Below are 21,450 nucleotides of genomic sequence, written 5' to 3' on the forward strand. Positions count from 1 at the left end.
GTGAGGTCAGTGCTGTCAGTTGGTTTGAGCAGTGGCTGCTGCTCCAATTGCCCCTCAGAAGTAGGGGGAGGTGGAGAAGCCCTTAGGGGTGATCAGGGCCAGCAGCTGCCACTCACACCTGCCAACAGTGCTGAGTGATCAGGGCCGGCACCAGGCACCAGCAGGGGGTGCGAGTGGCAGCTCTGGCACTGGCAGCAGGTGTGAGCAGAGCCAGCAGCAGCAGGTGTGAGTGCTGGGTGGGACCATGGTGCGCTGGAGCAAAGAATTTTCAGTAACCACCAGAGGCTCGCCCTGATGACAGTGACCAGAGCCCCTCCTTTGTCTGCTGTCCTTGCTTACTTGCTCCACCATCCTTGCTCCACCACGGACAATGCCCGCTATGTTCTGTGCTCTGCTTCCTGTTGCCAATGCCTGCCATGTTCCACACATGTCCCATGGTGGTCAGCGCACATCATAGCAACTGGTTGTTCAGTTGTTCTGCAGTTCAGTCTATTTGCATGTTAGGGTTTTATATGTATACTAGAGGCCAGGTGCACAAAATTCATGCACGGGGGGTGTGGAGGGGGGGGAGAGGGGGCGTCACTCAGCTCAGTCTGCACCCTCTCCAATCTGGGATCCCTTTCACAATCCAGGACTGCTGGCTCCTAACCGTTCACCTGCCTGCCTGCCTGGTTGCCCCTAACTGCTTCCACCTGCTAGTCTGATCACCACCTAATGGCTCCTCTACTGGCCTGATTAACACCTAACTGCTCCCCTGCCGGCCCAATCACCCCCAATTGCCCTCCCCTTCCAGCCTTATTGCCCCCAACAGCCCTCCTCTGCCAGCCTGATCTCACCCCCAACTGCCTTCCCCTTCCATCGCAATCTTGCCCCCAACTGCCCTCCCCTACTGGCCTGATGGCCTCCAACTGCCCTTGCCTGCCAGTATGATCGCCTTTAACTGCCTCTGCCTGCCTGATAATCCTTAACTACCCTCTCCTGCTGGCCTGATCTTGCCCCTAACTGCCCTCCTCTGCAGGTACTATCTCCCAGGGAGGGCCATGAACCAAGGGGAGGGAAGGGACAGGCTCTCCCATGCAGGAGCAGCTAGTGGGGATGTCCTAGCCTTCAATGAGAATGTGCATTCTAGCCTCCTTCAGAGCATTCTGCACCTGGCATCTGACTTCGAAGGCTCCCCTGAGCTGGGCCTGGCCCTGTTCCTTCAGCTCTCTAAACCTGTCATGATGGGTGCTCAATCCAGGAGTCTCAGGCCCAGCATGGTAACTTGGCCAATGCCATGCTGCAGCCAGTGCCTTCTGGGCAGGTTATTCAATACAAGGAATTCCACAAACCTGAGCCCTTTGCTGAGAATGTGTGCACCCATGCCCCATCTGTCACCTCCTGCATTTCTGAGAGGGCTTTGGGCACATATTCAAAGACCCCCTTGGCAATCTCTACACCCCTAATGGGCTTCAAGGGGCCTCCTGTGGGCATTGCACTCTCTTAGGTCAGGTGGAACAAGGCAAAAACAGCAAAAAGGCTGTGTCCCTGTCCTCCAGCTAGTTGGAATGAAAAACAACACTGGCCAAGGGTCCAGTAATAAAGCTGTGAGAGCCTCAGGATGGACCTGGAAACGTCTTTGAGCTTGGTCTTGGTGGTGATCACACAGGTGTGAACATGCACATGCAAACTCATCAAGCCGTCCACTTAACATATGTGTACTTTAATATGCATATATGTTACACTTTAAAAATTTTAATTAAAAATTTTTAAATATATATGTTAATGTAGCCTTGGCCTGGAATGTTCTGGCTCATCTTCCTCTGGCCTCCTGGTCATTCATCTTCCTTATACTCACTTCCTAATAGTCCCCTTTCCCCATCACTAAGTTAGGCCCCATGTTTACCCCCCTCAGAGTACTGATACTTCTTCTTCATGGCACTTATCAGTGTCTTCTTCCTTATCTGATAAAAGCCTCTCTTTCCCACTATATGGTGGGCCCCTGAGGGCAGGGAGCACATCTTCTGTTCCCCACTGTATCCCCAAACACTGAGCACAGTGCCTGGCACAGGCATGTGTCCAGTGAAGATGGATCGAATGAATAAATAAATAAAGCATCACATTATTTTACTTGATTAGGCAAAGCCCTTAAGTTGCCACACACTCTGTCCTATTCAGGTGGAGCAAGAGGATGCGGTGCAGAGTGGGCTGTAGAGATGGGTAAACCAGGGCCTGCCCTCCAGCACTGCTGTTTACCAGCTTGGGCCTCTATGAGTAACTTCACTGCTCTGAGCCTCAGTTCACACAGTAGTAAAATTGGAACAGTCCCCACCTCAGGATGACAGGGGAATTACAGTCATATACAAAGGGCTGGCACACAATGCTCAGTCTTCTTTCTAGGACGCTCACAAGAGGGGCGTGTCCACATCCCAGGGCCTCTCATCGCCTGGGCAGGGTCCTCTGCTGCAGCCCCAGAGCAATGGTGGAGACTGTTCTGGTAGGACTGCTCTGAATAAATAAAAGCATCACATTATTTAACTTGATTAGGCAAAGCCCTTAAGTTGCCACACACTCTGTCCTATTCAGGTGGAGCAAGAGGATGCAGTGCAGAGTGGGCTGTAGAAATGGGTAAACCAGGGCCTGACCTCCAGCACTGCTGTTTTTATTGCATTGCTTTTTTACAGAGAGGAAGGGAGAGAGATAGAGAGCTAGAAACGTCGATGAAAGAGAAACATCGACCAGCTGCCTCCTGCACACCCCCTACCAGGGATGTGCCTGCAACCAATGTACATGCCCTTGACCGGAATCGAACCTGGGACCCTTCAGTCCGCAGACTGACACTCTACCACTGAGCCAAACCGGCTTCGGCCTCCCTGCCCTTTTTACTAACACCCACAACACCTTTAGAATTCAGCCCAGGTAGAACCTCCCCAGTAACCCTTTCTCATTCCTCTGACCTCCTCTGCAGGCTGGTGGGTTGTCCTGCAGGGCTCTCTTGGCACTTTCAGCTACTAGGCCTCCCTAGGTTGGTCTATCTGCTTCACTGAACTGGAAGTGCTCTGGACAGTGCCTGGAACACAAAGTTTAGAAAGTGAATGAGTACAGAAAGGTTAAGCATATATGGCAATGGGAATACATGGGAACTGTTTTTACTTTCTGCTCAATTTTGCTGTGAACCTAAAACTGCTTTAAAAAAATAAAATAAATAAAGCTTATTTTTTCAATTAAAGTTTACATTTAATATTATTTTATACTAGTATCCTGGTGCACGGATTCATACACATTGAAAGGAAATTAATTAGAAGAGATATTTTAATATTGCTATTCGCATCTTGCAAATGAAAAAATAGGATTCTACCAAGTCTCCTATCTACCTACTCCAGGACTTCTGTGAAGATCGAATGAAATGAGGCATGGGAAAATGCTTCACAGACAGTTGGTTAAACTGTAAAATGTTTCCACTTGGCTATAAAGCAAGTCGGGTTCCTGGGCTGAAAAACCTCCAAGGAGGCTAGACACTAGGGAGAGGAAACTGGGCAATGCTATGTGACATCATTACCCAGTGCCCACAGTAACTGTTTCCGGGATGGGCTGGGCTGTGGGGTCTTGGCAGCATTGGCTGCGATTTGGTGGGCTGTTGCTCGGGGCAGTGGCAGACCTGTGCCCTTGGGGAAGCTGAATGTTGGTCTGTTGGTACCAGGTCTGAGGTGCCGTTTATTTTTAAACTAGAGACCCGGTGCATGAGATTTGTGCATTTGGGGTGTGGAGGTCCCTCAGCCTGGCCTGCGCCTTCCCCAGTACAGGGCTTTCACAGCCTGGACCCCTCGCCCCTTACCGCCCACCTGCAGCAGAGGTGGGATAGGCTCTTGCCACAGCTACTGCGGTCACCAGCCATGAGCAGGGCTTCTGGCTGAGGAGTGCTCCCCTGTGGGAACACACAGACCACCACGAGGAAGCTCCTGCATTAAGCGTGTGCCCCCTGGTGGTCAGTGGACGTCATAGCTACCTGTATGATGGATGGACACGTAGCCTTTTATATATAGACTAGAGGCCGGTGCACAAAATTCTTGCACAGGGGAAAGGAGAAGGTGTGGGGGGGGAGATGTGTCCCTCAGCCCAGCCTGCACCCTCTCCAATATGGGACCCCTTGAGGGATGTCCAACTATCCAATTAAGCCCAATCCTATTGGGATTGGGCCTAAATGGGAAGTTGGACATCCCTCTCACAATCCAGGACTGCTGGCTCCCAACTGCTTACTTGCCTGCCTTCCCAATTGCCCCAACCGCTTCTGACTGCCAGCCTGATCACCCCCTAACCACTACCCTGCCAGCCTGATTGATGCATAACTGCTCCCCTGCCAGCCTGTTTGTCCCTAACTGCCCTCCCCTGCTGGCCTGGTCACCCTTAACTGCCCTCCCCTGCAGGCCTGGGTCTTCCCCCTGCCCCCCCAAATGCCCTTCCCTGCAGGCCCAGTTGCCCCCAAGTTCCCTCCTCTGCCAGCCTGGTCACCGCTAACTACCCTCCCCTGCAGGCTTGATCACCCCCAACTGCCCTCCCTTGCAGGCCTGGTCCCTTTCAACTGCCCTCTCCTGCTGGCCATCTTGTGGTGGCCATCTTGTGTCTACATGGGGGCAGCCATCTTGTGTGTTGGAGTGATGGTCAACCTGCATATTACTCTTTTATTAGATAGGATAGAGGCCTGCTGCATGGGTGGGAGCAAGCTGGTTTGCCCTGAAGGGTGTCCTGGATCAAGGTGGGGGTTCCTTGGGGTGTAGGGCTGCCTGAGCGAGGGACTTGTGTTGGTTTGCAGGCTGGCCACGCCCCGGTGACCCAGGCAGAGGCCCTGGTATCTGGGATTTATTTATCTTCTAAAATTGAAACTTTTAGCCTTGAGTGGAGGCCTGGGCTGGCCAGGGTGTGCAGAAAGCTTGGCTTCCTCCATTGCTAGGGAAACCCAAGCCTCCTGCTTGCTCCAGAACTGTAGCCATCTTGGTTGGGTTAATTTGCATACTTGCTCCTTATTGGATGGTGGGTGTGGCTTGTGGGTATAGCAGAGTGATGGTTAATTTGCATATCACTCTTTTATTAGATAGTATTAGTTTCAGGTGTACCACATGGTAGTTAAAAAATCATGTACTTTACAAAGTGTTTCCCCTGATATTTCAAGTATCCACTTGGCACCATACATAGTTATAACATTATTATTGACTATATCCTTATGCTGTACTTCGTTGTTGTTTTTTAAAATATACTGTTATTGATTTCAGAGGGGAAGGGAGAGTGAGAGAGAGATAGAAACATCAATGATGAGAGGGAATCATTGTTTGGCTGCCTCCTACACAGCATGTGCCCTTGGCTGGAATCAAAGCTGGAACCCTTCAGTCTGCAGGCTGACACTCTATCCACTGAGCCAAACCAGCTAAGGCCCTATACTGTTCTTTACATCCCTGTGACTACCAATTTGTACTTCTAAATACCTTCACCTTTTTCACCAAGCCTCCCTCTCATCTAGCAACCATCAGTCTGTTTTCTATATCTATGAGTCTGTTTCTATTTTGTTCATCCATTTATTTTGCTCTTAAGATTCTACATATAGTGAATTCACATGGTATTTGTCTTCTCTGTCTTTAAAGTCTATTAATTTTTAATTTTAAAAAAATGAATGGAGGTCCAGGAATAAAGAAACATAGTCAGCCTTTGATGATGCAACATTGGCCTGCAGAGGCCTCAGCTGGGTGCCAATTCCCTGCTCATCCACCTGTGATGCAATAAGTCAGTGTTTCCCAACCTTCTCTCATGATGAGAATCACCTGGTGGAGTTGTTAAAACACAGATTCCTGAATCCCAACTAAGAAGTGCTAAACTAGAATTTTTGAGAACATATAGGTAAAATTGCATACCTAACTTAGTGCTCTGTATATAAAATCTGTCTTAGACCACTAGTTAAGAATACAATTTTACCTATATGTTCTCAAAAATTCTAGTTTAGCACTTCTTAGTTGGGATTCAGGAATCTGTGTTTTAACAACTCCACCAGGTGATTCTCATCATGAGAGAAGGTTGGGAAACACTGCAATAAGTCAAGGGCCCTACAAAGGCCATCTGAGCTTTGGACCAGGCCCTCCACTATCTGTGCAATGGCAGTTGACCCACCCCTGAATGCCAGATTAGCCTGAGACTCACACCCTTCATATGTATATGATCCTGCAGACTGTCTGCCCCGAACCCAGAGTATTCCAACTTCCAGACCACCACAGTCTCTCCAGAAGCTTCACAGAGACTGAGCTGGAGTCATGGCAAAATCTGTAGACCAGGGGGGACGCTCCTGGCACCAGGATATCTGCCATTCAATTTCTTGGCCTTCCTGTTCTTCAGTCATAGAAAGGGGACAACTCAATGGATGACCTGTTTTTACTAGAAATCCCCTGCTGTGGCCACTGCTCCCCTTGAGGTCCAGGAAGTTCAGGGAAGATTGCAAAAGAAGACTGGGGCATCCACCATGTCCCAGCTGCCCAACTTCCCTAGCCACTGCTCACTTGCCAGTCCTGAGAGAGGCCATACAGAGACTGCAGGGACAGCCTGGCAAATGGTCAGCCACATTCCAAGACCAAAGCCATCTATCTGTTTCTCCACTTGGTCTCTTATTTTGATCTTCCTCCAAAGCCCTGAGCCTGGGAGGCAGTGTGACCCACAGAAAGAACAAGAAGACAGCAGAGCTTCCCCATTTAAAAGCTGTGAGACCTCCAGGAAGTTAAGAAATCCCTTTGCCAAGGCCAGTTTGGCTCACTGGATAGAGCCTCAGCCTGTGAACTGAAGGGTCCCAGGTTCAATTCTGGTCAAGGGCACATGCCCTCTCTGGCTGCAAGCTCAATCCCCAGTAAGGGGCATGCAGGAGGCAGCCGATCAATGATTTTTTTCTCATCATTAATGTTTCTATTTCTCTCCTCCTTCCTCTCTGAAATCAATAAAAATCTTATATAATAAAAGGTTGATATGCAAAGTGTCCCCTGGACTGGGAATTCGACCAGGAGTTCAACCAGGGGGCGGGGCTGGTTGGCCAACCTCCCTCGTCCCCTCCCCTTGGCTGGCCCAGCCCGTTCGGAGTGGGCCAGCTGGACCCCACCCATGCACTGGGCCTCTAATATATTTCTACTCTCCCCTACAATATATATTTAAAGAATTCCCTTGGAGCCTCAGTATTCTCATCTGTCAAATGGGGCCAATAATGTCCTCCTTAGAAACTGCTATGAGGATTACATTATAAATGACTAGGAGCCCAGTGTATGAAAATTCGTGCCTTGGGGGGTGGGTCCCTCAGCCCGATCTGCACCCTTTTATCTGGGAGCCCCCAGGGGAGCCCTCACGAATCCGGGAGTTTCTGTCTGTCTCTGCAATCATATGAGCGAATTGTCTGAGACCCCAACCCACTTTGGTTTGGTGCTCATAGAATAATATAGATTTTTTTTTCTTTGCTACATTGGTGGAGATTTCCTAGAAGTTGCAAGATATATTCCCTTTAATTTTTCTTAGACACTATGACTTTAGTTATGTCTCTCACCTTTGCTTTTCCTCCAGCCCCACCCGCAACAGTAACTTGCTCCAGGCTCACTTTGCTCTATTGTCTAGGACACACATGTCAAACACAAGGCCCGCGGGCCAAATCCGGCCCGCCAGGCCTTGCAATGTGGCCCGCACCACGCTGTCATCACTGCACTCCGCTGCGTCCCATCACAATGACGCGCGGTGACATAGGAGGCTTGTGATCTCGCCGGCCGCCTCACCTGCGCCGTACTTGCTATCTATTACGCATGCGCATAGATAACAAGTCACGCGAGATTCAGGAGACGTGACCTATAGTCCAGCATCCGATGTGGTTGTGCGGGTGGCAGAGCAGAGGAGAGAGTGAGTGTGCGGGCATAAAAAATACACAGCAGAAGCTGCCAGTTCCTGGCATAAAGTGCAGGCATAAAAATCGCAACAGAATCTGCTATCTGTACCCAGCCAGGCATTTATTGACTGACTTTTTTTTTCTCCACTCCATCTGCCAAATCAAGCTATCCCTGTGCAGTTTTCAACTTTTTCCTTCTAACACAGATTTCCAATAAACTACATCTTTTACTGCCAATATTGATCCCAAAATGTCCAGGAAAAGAAAAGTTGACGGTGAAGGCAGACAATTTAATGACAAATGGGAAAATGAATACATGTTTGTGCTTAGAGAGGGCAAACCAGTGTGTATATTGTGTTATGAGACAGTGTCGGTGATGAAAGAGTACAATATACGTCGTCATTTTGACACCAAACATAATGTTAAGTATGGCAAATATACTTTGGAAGAAAAGCATAAAATTGTTAAAGAACTAAAAGGCAAACTACAATCACAGCAGCAAATGTTTACAAAGGCTACAGCGAAAAATGATGCTGCAGTGAAAGCAAGCTTTATAGTGGCTGAAGAAATTGCCCGTACTTCAAGGTGTTTTTCAGAGGGTGCCTTTTTGAAGCAATGCATGCTAAAAGTGTGTGAGCAAGTATGCCCAGACCAGATACAGAGTTTTCAAAATGTCAGTTTGTCAAGAAACACCATTGCAGATAGAGTTCAAGAACTCTCAGGAAATCTATCATCACAGCTGGCCGAACAGGCATGCAGTTATCTCGCTTTTTCACTTGCTATCGATGAAAGCACAGACAACACTGATACAGCGCAGCTGTCCATCTTTATATGTGCTACGAAGACCGACCTCTCTGTCACTGAGGAACTTTTGGATGTAGCTGCCATGCATGGGACGACGACTGGTAGAGATATATTTGAGGCTGTGGAGAAATCTATAAATGATTTTAAATTACCCTGGGAAAAGTTGGTGGGGCTAACTACCGATGGCGCACCTTCAATGTGCGGAGAACAGAAAGGCTTGGTTGGACTAATGAAGGAAAGAATGCAAAAAAGTCACTGCCACACACCCTTGATTACTTATCATTGCATTATCCACCAAGAGGCTATGTGTGGAAAAGTTCTGGACATGAATGACATAATGACCACAGTTATTAAAACTATTAACTTTATATGGGCACATGGCCTGAATCATCGCCAGTTCCAGCAGTTTTTACAGGAGGTGGGTGCAGAGCATGGAGACGTGCCATACCACACAGAAGTAAGATGGCTGAGCAAGAGCGCAGTCCTCAAAAGATTTTTTGAGCTCAGAGAACAAATTGCTCTTTTCATGGAAAGTAAAGGAAAGCCCTTGCCTGAACTGTCGGATCCCGCCTGGCTATGTGATTTTGCTATGATGTGTGACATATGCGAGCATCTCGCCCAACTGAATCTGAAGCTGCAGGGACGCAAACAAGTCATCACGAAGATGTCTGACATGATCACAGCATTCCAGCGTAAACTTCAACTATGGAAGTCCCAACTGGAACAGGAAAATCTTGCCCACTTTCCCGTTTGTTTGAGTATCTCAACCACTATTTCTGGTACTTTTCCTTGCAGTCGGCTAGCTACCAAAGTTAGCCGTTTACTAAGTGAATTTGAGCGGCGCTTCTCTGACTTTAGAACACAGCACTCAGGCTTTGACATCTTTGCCAATCCTTTTACAGTTGATGTCAACAATGTGCCCCATCACCTTCAGATGGAGATAATCGAGCTTCAGTCTGACAGTGGCCTGAAATCAAGGTTTCAGGATGTTGAAATTGAGGACTTCTACCCTCTACTGCCCCCTGACTCAATGCCAGAGCTCCGACTTCATGCTGCCCGTATTCTATCCATGTTCGGGAGCACCTATCTTTGTGAACAGATGTTTTCACTAATGAATCTGAACAAAAACAAGCACAGATCACGCATTACCGATTACAACCTCCATGCTGTTTTGCAGGTTGCTACAGCCCAAGAAATAAAACCGAACATTGACTCATTGATCCGGGGAAAACGGTGTCAGACATCTAGCCAGAAAACAAAACAATGAGCATTTTAGGTACATTCCAATATTACTGTTTTGCTTGATACCAATATTACTGTTTTGCTTGATAGCATGTGAGTTGGTTAACAGCACTGTTAAGGAAAAGATTGTTCCACTCATTTTAAATTCACATTTCTGGTTAACATTGTCAGTTTATGACTGTTCAGTAAACCATTCGGCCCGCGATTTAGGCTGGATTTTAGATTTTGGCCCCTTCTCTGATTGAGTTCGACACCCCTAGTCTAGGAGATTCCACAATGTGTCTGCCACCAGAACTACAATTCCCAGCATTCCTGGTGCTCCCAGCGCTCTGGGCTTCTGGTCAAGGAGCTGCATAAACCTAGAGGACTGTGAACTCCAGTTGCCCCAGGCTGGGCTGACAGGACTGGACACTCCAGTGGTGTTCCCGGGACCCCGGCTGCTTGGTGCCAGTGCACGTGTGCACTGGCCACAGGCTTAAAGCAGGTGGGAGTCCCTGCAGTGCGGAGGGTGAGTGGGCATCCAGTCCCACCTCCGACCGCTCTGCACCTGTTGCTTGTGCGCTGCCCACAGGCCCACCAACTTTGTTGGGTTAGTTTACATACTCACACCTTATTGGCTGTGGGTGTTGTGGAGGTACAGTCAACTTACATATTTGTCTATTATTAGTATAGATGGTTGTTACCTCATAGGGCATGGTTGTTGAACTGTACTTCCCTCTGGTGTTTTGTATGTAAGATGACCGCACATCAGATTTACCCAGGACAGACAGACCCAGTTGATGCCTATCATCCTGGCACAATTATTGTCCCCTTTGCTCTCAGCAGTGTCCACTTTGGACAATAAAATATATGGTCAGCCTACCCAGACCTTTTTTTAATTTCCAACTCAAGTCTGGCTTCTGTGAGCAGCACCCCCCATTTCTTTTCTTTCTTTTCTTTTTTCTTTTCTTTTCTTTTCTTTTCTTTTCTTTTCTTTTCTTTTCTTTTTTTTTTTTTTTAATATATTTTATTGATTTTTTTACAGAGAGGAAGGGAGAGAGATAGAGAGCTAGAAACGTCGATGAGAGAAACATCGACCAGCTGCCTCTTGCACACCCCCTACTGGGGATGTGCCCACAACCAATGTACATGCCCTTGACCGGAATCGAACCTGGGACCTTTCAGTCCGCAGACCAATGCTCTACCACTGAGCCAAACCGGCTTCGGCAGCACCACCCATTTCTACTCTCCCCTATGACAGGCCATGTCTTGGTTCACAGTTAGAAGAATTTTTATATTCTCTCTGAGCCTCGGGTTATTTTTTAAATGGGGATAGCAATGCCTACTTTGGAGGATTTTTAGGAGAATTAAATGAAATAAGGTATACAAAACTCATATCTGGCACAGGCCAGGTGCCAGATAAATATGAGTTCCCTAATATGGCCTTCTCTCCCAGGTTCCTATCATGCCAATTTCTCCCCTCGAGTGGAACTCCAGAACTCAACTTCCACCCTACCAAGAGTACAATTTTTAGAAGTTACAGGTGACATATCAAGCTCTTAAGCTATGATCTTTCCCAAGAACAAGTAATGATTTTCACTCATCCCCACATTCCATTACAGGCTTCACCTTCCTGCATGCATCTATTTGTTTTTGATCATGCTGGCTGCTTCCAAGCCCATCTCTCTACTCTGAACCCTGCAGCCTTCACCTATTTTTTCAGGCAAGAAAAGGTACCTTTGGACTCTCCCTACTCTTATAGGAATCCAGAGGCCTGAAAGAGGGTCTGCAGGGCCTCCAATATCCAGCAACTTGCTATGTGGGCCAGGAGGCAAAGGTAGCCATATACTCTCAGAATGGAAAGCCACCATCATTTAGGCCATTGCAGCAGGTGATGACATGCTCCCAGATTACACCTGGATTATCAGCACATCCTCCAAAGGCCCTGAAACTCAAATCTCCCATCTGCCTCTTGCCCTCATACCCACCAACTCTTAGCATTCCTTTGCTATCAAACAACAGGCAGTTCTGGCCAGATTCTGCCCATTGCCTTGCCACAGGAGGTACCCCAACTGCCTTGAACATTGTAGAATATTTGATTCCACTAGGAAGGTCTCAGTGTAAACATCCTGTCAGTCACTAGGATCTGACTCCAGGGTTCTTTATTCAAAGGCAGTTGTGTGACATTTTCGTACTGTCCTAGAAAATATGTATGAAGGAAGCTTTGAGAAGAAAAAAGTAATGAAGCTAATAAATTGGGGCTAAAAAATCAGGTATCTGGTGATGGTGGTATGTGTGGTGGTGGTGGTGGTGGTGGTGTGTGTGTGTGCTATATGTGTGTGATGGTAGTGTGTATGTGTGGCAATGTGTGTGTGGTGGTGTGAGTGTGGTGATGTGTGTGTGTGGTGGCTGTCTTTGTGGTGTGTGTGTGATAGTGTGGGTATTTCGTGGTGGTGGTGATGTGTGTGGAGATGGTGGTGATTGTGTGTGTGTTTGTGGTGGTGTGTGGAGATGGTGGTGATTGTGTGTTTGTGGTGGTGTGTGTGGTGCATGTGGTGTGTGAGTGGTGGTGGTGATAGAGTGTGTATGTGTTTGGTGGTGGTAGTGCTATATGTGTCTGGGGATGGAGGTGTGTGGTGGTAGTGGGATGTGTGTGGTGGTGGTGTGTATGGGATGTGGTGAAGGTGGTGTGTATGGGATGTGGTGGTAATGTATAGTGGTGGTGTGTGGTAGTGTGTGTAATAGTGGTGTGTGGTGGAGGGGTGTTTCAACACATCCCAAAGGGTAAATGCTAATGAGATGGGAGCTTGGTTCTAAGGCAGCAGCCACCTGTTTTGTAGTTGTAGGGCAGAAAGAGAAAGAGTGACCCTGACATTCCCGTGTATAAAATGGAATTAAATATCCTAGTTAAGTCTATCGTGGTTCTGTTGTGTTAGGAAAGTGAAATAAAATCAAGGAAACTTTTTGTAGTACAGGAAATACACAACATATACAGGGTTTACCCCCAAAATTATTCAAAGTTTGTGTATACATTTTTGGGACACCCTATATATAAAACCCAATATAATCTGGGGCTCCCTATGGCTCAGTACTGCACAGATCACACTCAAAGAAGCACACACTGGCAAAGGAACCTAAAGGACCCCAATCTTTACTTGGGTCTCTTGAAGAACATCAAAGTGTCTCCAACTCACAATCCTCAGCAACATTCATCAAAATGTCCCTTCATACCCCAGACCCATCTTCTTGTCTCTCTTAGCAGCTCTGACACTCTTCAAGCTCATCCCAACTGTGACCCACTCCTGGCTGCCGACATGGCTCTGCTGCCACTCCCTGAATGTAGGCTCCTCTCAGCATTTTGAGTTAATAGAGTCTCTTCTTGCTTTAATTTCTTACCCCCCTTTCCCATTATCTCAATCTGCCAAGAAAAGATGACTCTAGGACCACCCCCGTAGGGCTCCTTTCTTCTTTCTTCCCATCTTCTCAGTTCTGTACCCCAATTGGTTTTTTCTTATTTTATACTACAAAACTAGAGTCCCAGTGCACAAAATTCGTGCATGGGGCAATGGGTGGAGGGGGTGTCCCTCAGCCTAGCCTGCACTCTCTCCAATCTGGGACCCCTCGAGGGATGATCGACTGCCCGTTTAGGTGGGATCGTGCCTAAACGGGCAGTTGGACATCATCCCTCTCACAATCCAGGACTGCTGGCTTACAACTGCTCACCTTCCTGCCTTCCTGATTGCCCCTAACTGCTTCTGCCTGGCAGCCTGATAACCCCCTAACCAATCCAATGCCAGCCTGATTGATGTCTAACTGCTCCCCTGCCAGCCTGTTTGCCCCCAATTTCCCTCCTCTGCCAACCTGGTTACCCCTAACTGCCCTCCCTTGCAGGGTTGATCGCCTTTAACTGCCCTCTCCTGCTGGCCTGATCACCCACAGTTTTCCTCCCCTGCCAGCCATTTTGTGGTGGCCATCTTGTGTCTACATAGGGGTGGCCATCTTTGACTACATGGGATTGGCCATCTTGTATGTTGGAGTGATGGTCAATTTGCATATCACCTCTTTATTATATAGGATATAGGATGAGAAAGTGGCACAATGGGTACCAGCCTGAGTTGGCCAAGGAAGGCTTTCCAAAGTAGGTGGTACCCAGACACACAGAGGCATGAGTAAGAGTCAGCCAGGTGAAGCATGGCCTTCCAATTAAAGCATCAGCATGTGCAAAGGCAAGAAGCAACAGGACTCCATCAAGGTTGTCCTGTCTGGCAGGTTGTCCAGTCTGGGCTAAAGGACAGGGGACCCTGCAGGGCTGGTGTGTGATAAAGGGTAGGCAGGGACCAAGTATGCCTTACCCAGGAGTCAGGGCCTTACTCTAAGGCAGTGAGGAAGCGGCAGAGGGACACATGAGCTGTATGGAGGAAGAACTGACAGCCCAGTGTGGAGGCTGGGTCCTGGCTCAGAGGCTTCTGCTCCTTGACCAGCAGCAGCCCTGGCAGCCTACAGAGCCTCCATCCAGGCTGTCAAACAAGAGTGCAAACTTCAGCTGAAACCGGTTTGGCTCAGTCGGTCTGTGGACTGAGAAGTCCCGGGTTCGATTCCGGTCAAGGGCATGTACATTGGTTGCGGGCACATCCCCGGTAGGGAGTGTGCAAGAGGCAGCTGGTCGATGTTTCTCTCATCGACGTTTCTAGCTCTCTCTCTCCTTTCCTCTCTGTAAAATATCAATAAAATATATTAACAAAACAAAACAAAAAAAGAGTGCAAACTCCAGACCCAAATGTTCAATCCCGTCAAACTCCCAGAATTGTATAAAAATCATTAGGGAAGCTAGCATCTTCTCTAAGAAACATTTTTGCCCAATGATGACAACTTTAAGAGCTTTAACTCTTACTGGGGAAGCCGTGCTTATCACTCCCACCTCAGCACCCCTCTGGCAGATGGGGCCCAGGTAGTACAGCTCAGGCACTGCATCGCTGTGGGAACAACGAGGCTCTTCAACCCCAGCCCGTTCATTCAGACTTCCATGCTAAATGGGCCACAGGGGGCAGGGCTGCCACAACGAAGTGGCAGGCTCCAAGAGACTGTGTCTCCAGCTGGCCCACATCCAAAGGAACATTTCTTTCCTCCCAGCTAACAAGGCTCAGTCTGCTCTAAGTAGCCACAGCTGTTTTGAGAGCTATCAGACAAAGGCCTAAAACGTCTCTGCTCCTGTGACCTTTTATTAAAAATAAGTATTTTGTAGCAGGACTCCTAGGCAACAGCCTTCCCAAAGGGTCCAGCACAGAGCCTCTCAGGAAATGGTAGCAGTTCCTATTAAAATTGGAAAGCCTCACCATTCGTTAGCAGGGTACTGAAGGAAAGGAAGGGGCATGTGGATAGGAAGAGAGATGTTGGAAACCACGTAAGTGGAATTTTGGGACTGTCTCTGAATTTCAGTCACTCAGGCTCTCTCCACACCCACGACCTCCAAACCAGCCAAACAGGCTGGTTCTTGATGCTGCCATTTTAATTATATTTTCTTCAAGGTCCTAAGGCAGTTTATCCCACAGGGTCACTTGATTAAGTCAAGTGCTATAGAAATAGAGGCTCTTGGAGGCTTTGGGAGACCTTGGTTCCAGCCAGGTTCCTGGTGCCCCTTGAAGGCATGCATGGTCTGAGGGCATGCATGGGGTCCCATTCACCCCTGGCCTGGAAGACAAAAGAACAGGAAGCCAGCCCTAATCTCAGCTCCAAATAGGAAAACAAGCACCTCCCCAGTGCAGCCATCAAACAGCAATTAGGTCAAAGGCAGGAGAAGAGTTTCTAGGGCTGAGCATTGTGTCCAGAGCCTGCTTCCTCATCCCTGTGTGTTGTTGGGCAGTGGGCGGTCCTCTATCAGGCCACCATCTGAGGTGTAGCAATATTGAGGACACAGGCCTTGGCTGGTGTGGCTCAATTGGTTGGACTGTCATCCCATATATCAAAAGGTCATAGGTTCAATTCTCAGTCAGGTCTTATGCCTGGGTTGTGGGTTTAGTTCCCAGCTGGGTGAGTACGAGAGACAACCAATCGATGTTTCTCACACATTGATTCTCCTCTCTCTCTCCCTCTCTCTCTCTCCTCTCTCTCTCTCTCTCTCTCTCTCTCTCTGTCTCTGTCTCTCCCTCTTCTTCCTCCCTCCCTCTCTCTAAAATCAATAAACATGTCCTCAGTGAGGATTAAGGGGAAAAAAACCACACAAGAACAATTGAAGACACCAGGAAGCAAGGGGACTGAGTTCCAGGACAGACTCCAACCCTGCTGGCGTGTGCCTGTCACTTGCATAAAGGACTACATCTGCTAAGGGTTAGGATTTTATTTTCCCCAAAATGAGACAGTCTATTTCAGTAAATGCTAGGACCATTCCCTGACACACACACACACACACACACACACACACACACACACACACATATGCTAGGACCATTTGCTGATACACACACAGCTTTAACTTCCATTTATTTTACATTTATTATGTAGGAGGCACTCAGGGGGGTGGTTATTCTACACAAATTATCTCATTTGATTCTCTTAATAACTCTGGAAGGGTAGAGTAATACAGATGAGGAAAGTGAAGGTCAGAAAAGCTGAGTCCTGAGCCAAAGTCCCACTGCTAGCAGGTGGTAGAACTGGGATTTAAAGTAGGGGCTGTCAAAAAAAAAAAAAAAAAAAAAAAAAAAAAAAAAAAGGAGGGGCCGTCTTGCTTCAGAGCCCTTTGCCCTTAACCACCGTATGGCACGGGCCTAACAAGCACCAGAGCCTTCCTCACCCCACCAAGCAATACCCCTGATTTCTGAGACCACGTATGGGCCGTGAAAGAAGGACAGAGTCTCTCAAAAGGTCACTTTATTTCCCAGTATCCCCAATCTTACAGCACGGTCAGGGTCTTTCAAACTTACAGGCTTTCCTGACTCTGCAGGGCAGCTGACGTTCCAAAGGCGAGGCCAGGGGCTCACCACCCCGGGAATCTCCAGCTGAGACCATTTCTAAAAGTGGTTCCTGGGCACAGTGTAGATTCAGGTTGGCCAGTCACTCCTCAGTCTCCTCCCAGAGGCACAGGGACATACAGCAGCTTGCCCCTCTGGCTTGCTGGAACCATTCCAGGAAAAGGAGGGGGAGGAACTCCAGATAGCAGGGAGTCTCCTGGCTGAAAGAAGTTGAGAACTGGGCCTTTGGTCCAATTTACCTTGGGGCAGGTCGGGCCTCCGGAGACTGTGGAGCAGGCCCAGGCTAGACGCTTACTCCGCAAAGGTGAATTCTCACCATATTTTGCCAGTGTCCACCTTCACTGACATGGCCTGAAAACGCACTGGGTGCAGAAGGACACACATGAGATATCCTGGGTTCAACTCTGCTGAAAGCCAGCGTGCTGGGAAAGAACTTCCTTCACTTTGTCCACAATGGTGTCCACCTCAGCCATGGCCCCCAAACCTAGAGAATAATGTTCTGCTGTGACCCTGCAGACTGAGGCAGGGTACCACCCCCACTCCCATCCCACCCTGTACTCCCCTGAGGGCTCCACCCAGACTGCAGTGCCTGAGAAGGCCAGGACCTTCTGCCTGAGCCAGTCCCATCACATCCTTCTGAAACCCAACAGGACAGGACCCGGAAACAGTTATAGTATCTGTCATGAACTATGCATGGACTGCATGCTGGGATATCAGGCACCTTACTTGAACTATCACATTTAATCCTAACAACCCGAGGGGGAAGGAATTATGATATCCAGCTTCCAGATGAGAAAGCTGGGCTCAGAGGAGAATGATTTTGCCTGAGGTCACAACAGGCTGGGATCTTAATCCAGATCTGATCATGGGCCGTGAGGACAGGCTATAGGCCTGGCCAGATGCCCACCTTGGTCTCCACACACCAGCTTCTTGGCCACACAGGGGATCTCGATATAGCCAAAGGCCTGGAGCTGGCCCACCTGCTGCGAGGTAAGGGGATGCTCCCACATGGCAGTGTTCATTGCTGGGCAGAAGAGCAGGGGCTTTCTGCGATCCCAGGCCCGGATGACACAGGTCTGTGAAAAAGGGTGGGGGAGGGGTGCATGATGTTCCACCTCCCATCCCTCCCCACCCTTCCAAATCCTACAAACCATCCTCCGGTCACAAGCAGCCATGAGGTTAGGATGACTGAGGGTTGCTATCTGCAGTGAGCGGTCTCATGTCCCTCTAGGACAGTGGATCTCAACCTTCCTAATGCCGCGACCCTTTAATACAGTTCCTCATGTTGTGGTGACCCCCAACCAAAAATTATTCTCATTGCTGCTTCATAACTATAATTTTGCTACTGTTATGGATCGTAATGTAAATATCTGATATGCAGGATGTCTTAGGGCCTAAGACTTAGGCGATCCCTGTGAAAGGGCCGTTCGACTCCCAAAGGGGTCGTGACCTACAGGTTGAGAACGGCTGCTCTAGGAAAAGAGAGGGGAGTCCAGAGAACAATGAAATGAAGAGGCCAGGACCAAGGCCACCCTTCTCAGTGACCCTGCCCTCTCCTGGGGACAGGAAGGAAGTAGGACAACACACAGCCTCTAGATCTGGCTGTTTGCATCGTCCCAGACACTAGCATTTGTTTCCCACCAATGTCTCTCAGAGTTCATCAACCGGGCTATGAGTGGACAGTTTGGGTCGCACTTCCACTTGGCCCTATGACATCTGCTGCTTCTGCAGAAGCCATGAGTATACCTAGAAGAGCACCCTGACTGCATGTGGGGTGGGGTGGGGCTGGGCTGGGGTTTCTGTAGTCTCAAAATAAAACACACTGACCAGAGCAGAAACCAAACCCTTCCATGTCCCACACTCTCTTGTTCTTCTCTAAGCTCAGGGTTTCCTGGACTTTTTTCAGAGCTCCTCCAAACCTTCTGGCAGCAAGGGGCATGGAAGAAGGCATTAGTTCCCATCATCACTTCTGTTTGGCCAAAACTGTATTCAGCCAAAACCGGTTTGGCTCAGTGGTAGAGTGTTGGTCTGCGGACTGAAAGGTCCCAGGTTCGATTCCAGTCAGGGGCATGTACGTTGGTTACGGGCACATCCCTGGTAGGGGGTGTGCAAGAGGCAGCTGGTCGATGTTTCTCTCTCATCGACGTTTCTAGCTCTCTATCTCTCTCCCTTCCTCTCTGTAAAAAATCAATAAAATATATTTTTTTAAAAACCCAAAAAACTGTATTCAGCAACTCTGGTTCTGCCCCTGGGAATCTGCTTGGGCAAAGAGAAGGCCTGGATCCCGATCAGAAGACCAGCTCCCAGCTAGACTGGTGACCCAAGGAAATCTTTCTGGATCTGCTTGGCTGTTTAGCACAAAGAAGGGGCCAAGAACTGAGTAGGCCAGAGGGCAGGTCATATGACAAAAGGCCCAGAGGCCAATACACAGATTCACACTCAGCACACTGCTCTAATAGCACCACAAGTTCTGGGCACTAAAAAGGAAGGAAGGAGAAGTGAAGGAGAGAAGTAGCAGGGTGAGCTTCTTTTCCAGGATAAAGGATAAAGGATAAAGGATATAAGGATAAAACATCTTTTGAGAGAGGACAGAGCCACAGAGCAAAGATGGTGACAGTTTATACATTGTAAGATTTGCAATTTCTTAAAATATCTGCCTTTGCCCAGCCAGTGTGACTCAATGGTTGAGCACTGACCTATGAACCAGAAGTCAAGGTTTAATTCCAGTCAGGACACATGCCTGCATTTCGGGCTCGATCCCCAGTGTGGGGTATGAAGGAGGCAGCCGCTTGATGATTCTCTCTCATTGGTGTTTCTCTCTCTCCCTCTCCCTTCTCTGAAATCAACAAAAATATATATTTTGTTTAAATTTGCCTTCAAGTGAAACCTTTTGAGGAAAATTATCTGGGGGCTGGTTTTAGAAACTTATTCTACTGCTCAGCCAACTCAGGAGGAGGGCATCTTCAAGGAAAAAAGGAAAGCAGAACTTTCAGGAGGAAGGAGGAAGCCCTCGGAGAGCAGCCTAGGCCGGGGCTTAACTCCTAGAGCTTGGTGTGCTGACTAGCAGTGGGAACCCTAGAGGTTTGGTAACACAGTGCTGGGCACATACAACTCTGACCCACTTAAATGAAAGTGGCAGGAGGCTCACAGGCTCTAGCTGCCCTGTCAGCCTTGGCACCAGCCCCACTGGGAAGCCTTCTGCACTCCCTTACCATAGGCTCACCCATCTCTGCACCCCCTTACCCTGATCCTGGCCACACAATCTGTGTGCTGCCCTTCTTCTGGTCACCTTGTGTTCTTATTCAAGTGATGCTGAAATCACTAGTAGATTCTTCCAAAAGTGCCTTAAGTGCTCTCAACAAGATAGGAGGAGACTAACCTATCTGACCCCCAAAAATATTGACCCAGCTTCATTATTCACTTCTTTACCATATTAGACTCTGAAAAACTCCTGGCTGTTTGTCACAATAAAATTAGTAATTATCTCATACATATAGCAAGTATATGCCTAGCACTTTGCAAGGTGGTGACTCTATTGTCAAAGGACTGACTGGGAACATTTAAGACTAGACCACACACCAGAGCATGCTCCCTTCTCGCCTGAATGGGGGAAGAAAAATCCTCTCCTTCCAGACTGTGAGTTCCCTGTGTCCTGCGTGTTTCTCAGCATGGGTCCAGTTCATGGTAGGTCAAAGCTCAATAAATGAGGAAAGGGATGGTAATAAGGCAGAGGGAGGAGAGAGATCATGCCTAACTCTTCCCAGGATGATCAAGTACACAAAGGTTCTTTAAGGACAATAGCTCCCTGGAGGTCTATCAATCCCCACCTTGCACAGCTGAACTTGTGCTCTTTTCCTCCATCATCCATAAGCTCACACTCTTGCCCTGTCTATTTTCCTCTCTCAGCTTTCCATGACACATAGGAAAACTGCACCTCTACCTGTGACTAAAATACAGAAGAGATAAATGTGTGTGAAACATCCATGAAGAATTAACACTCTTATCAGTTGCCCATGTGGATATCCAGATCCCAGTGAGAAGGCAGGAAATGGGACTAGGCCAGGAAATCGACAGGATGGCAGCCCATGAATGAAGGACAAAGGGAGAAGAGCTGAACGTCAAAGAGCAGGTGAGAAATGGACAGCCTCAGAAAGCACCCACAGGTTGAGTCTATCCATCAGGACCACACCTTCTGCCCACTTGCCAGAGCACAGGTGAGATGGGTAGGGGCAGAGGGACAGTGTTCTGAGCAAACTGGACCACGATCAAAGGATTCCAAGGTGAGAACCTTGTACACGGGTAGTCTGTAACTCAGCAAACTGGGAGAGAGGTTCAGGGAGGGAGGAGACAGGATTCACTCACAAGCAGGTTGTCACAGATGCCACTGGCCACCTTCCCCAGAGTGTTGGCATCAAGAGGAGCCACCAACATAAGGTCTGCCCACCTCCGAAGGTCAATGTGGAGAACAGGGTCAGACCGGCACTTCCACATCTGGCAGAGAGAAAGAAATGGGGTCACTGGGCAGACAACTCTGTTCGTAGAGGGAAGGAGGTGTGTTGGGGGGGGGGGGGTGAGGGGGGCAACAGGGGCCAA

The 21,450-nt window shown here is 48.5% G+C and overlaps 1 protein-coding gene across 19 annotated transcripts in view; it reads right to left on the reverse strand.

Moving 5' to 3' along the window:
* Positions 1-21,450, reverse strand: part of PPCDC (phosphopantothenoylcysteine decarboxylase) — a 68,345-nt gene that overhangs the window by 17,068 nt on the left and 29,827 nt on the right. For 12 of the 19 annotated variants that reach the window (XM_084906480.1, XM_084906477.1, XM_084906466.1 and 9 more), the window contains 3 exons: positions 21,220-21,348; positions 17,765-17,933; positions 16,742-17,341 (listed from right to left, as the gene is read on the reverse strand). The exons of 1 other annotated variant lie outside the window; for it this stretch is intronic. In XM_084906480.1, coding sequence (XP_084762606.1) covers positions 17,256-17,341; positions 17,765-17,933; positions 21,220-21,348 — 384 coding nt within the window. In that variant the 3' untranslated portion in view covers positions 16,742-17,255. Of the gene's footprint in view, positions 1-16,741; positions 17,342-17,764; positions 17,934-21,219; positions 21,349-21,450 lie in introns of those variants that run through there. 6 more of the 19 variants (XM_084906474.1, XM_084906483.1, XM_084906468.1 and 3 more) reach the window with 4 other exon arrangements.

The sequence above is a fragment of the Pipistrellus hanaki genome (assembly GCF_964339955.1).
Source record: "Pipistrellus hanaki genome assembly, chromosome: 1".
Classification (NCBI taxonomy): Eukaryota; Metazoa; Chordata; class Mammalia; order Chiroptera; family Vespertilionidae; genus Pipistrellus; species Pipistrellus hanaki.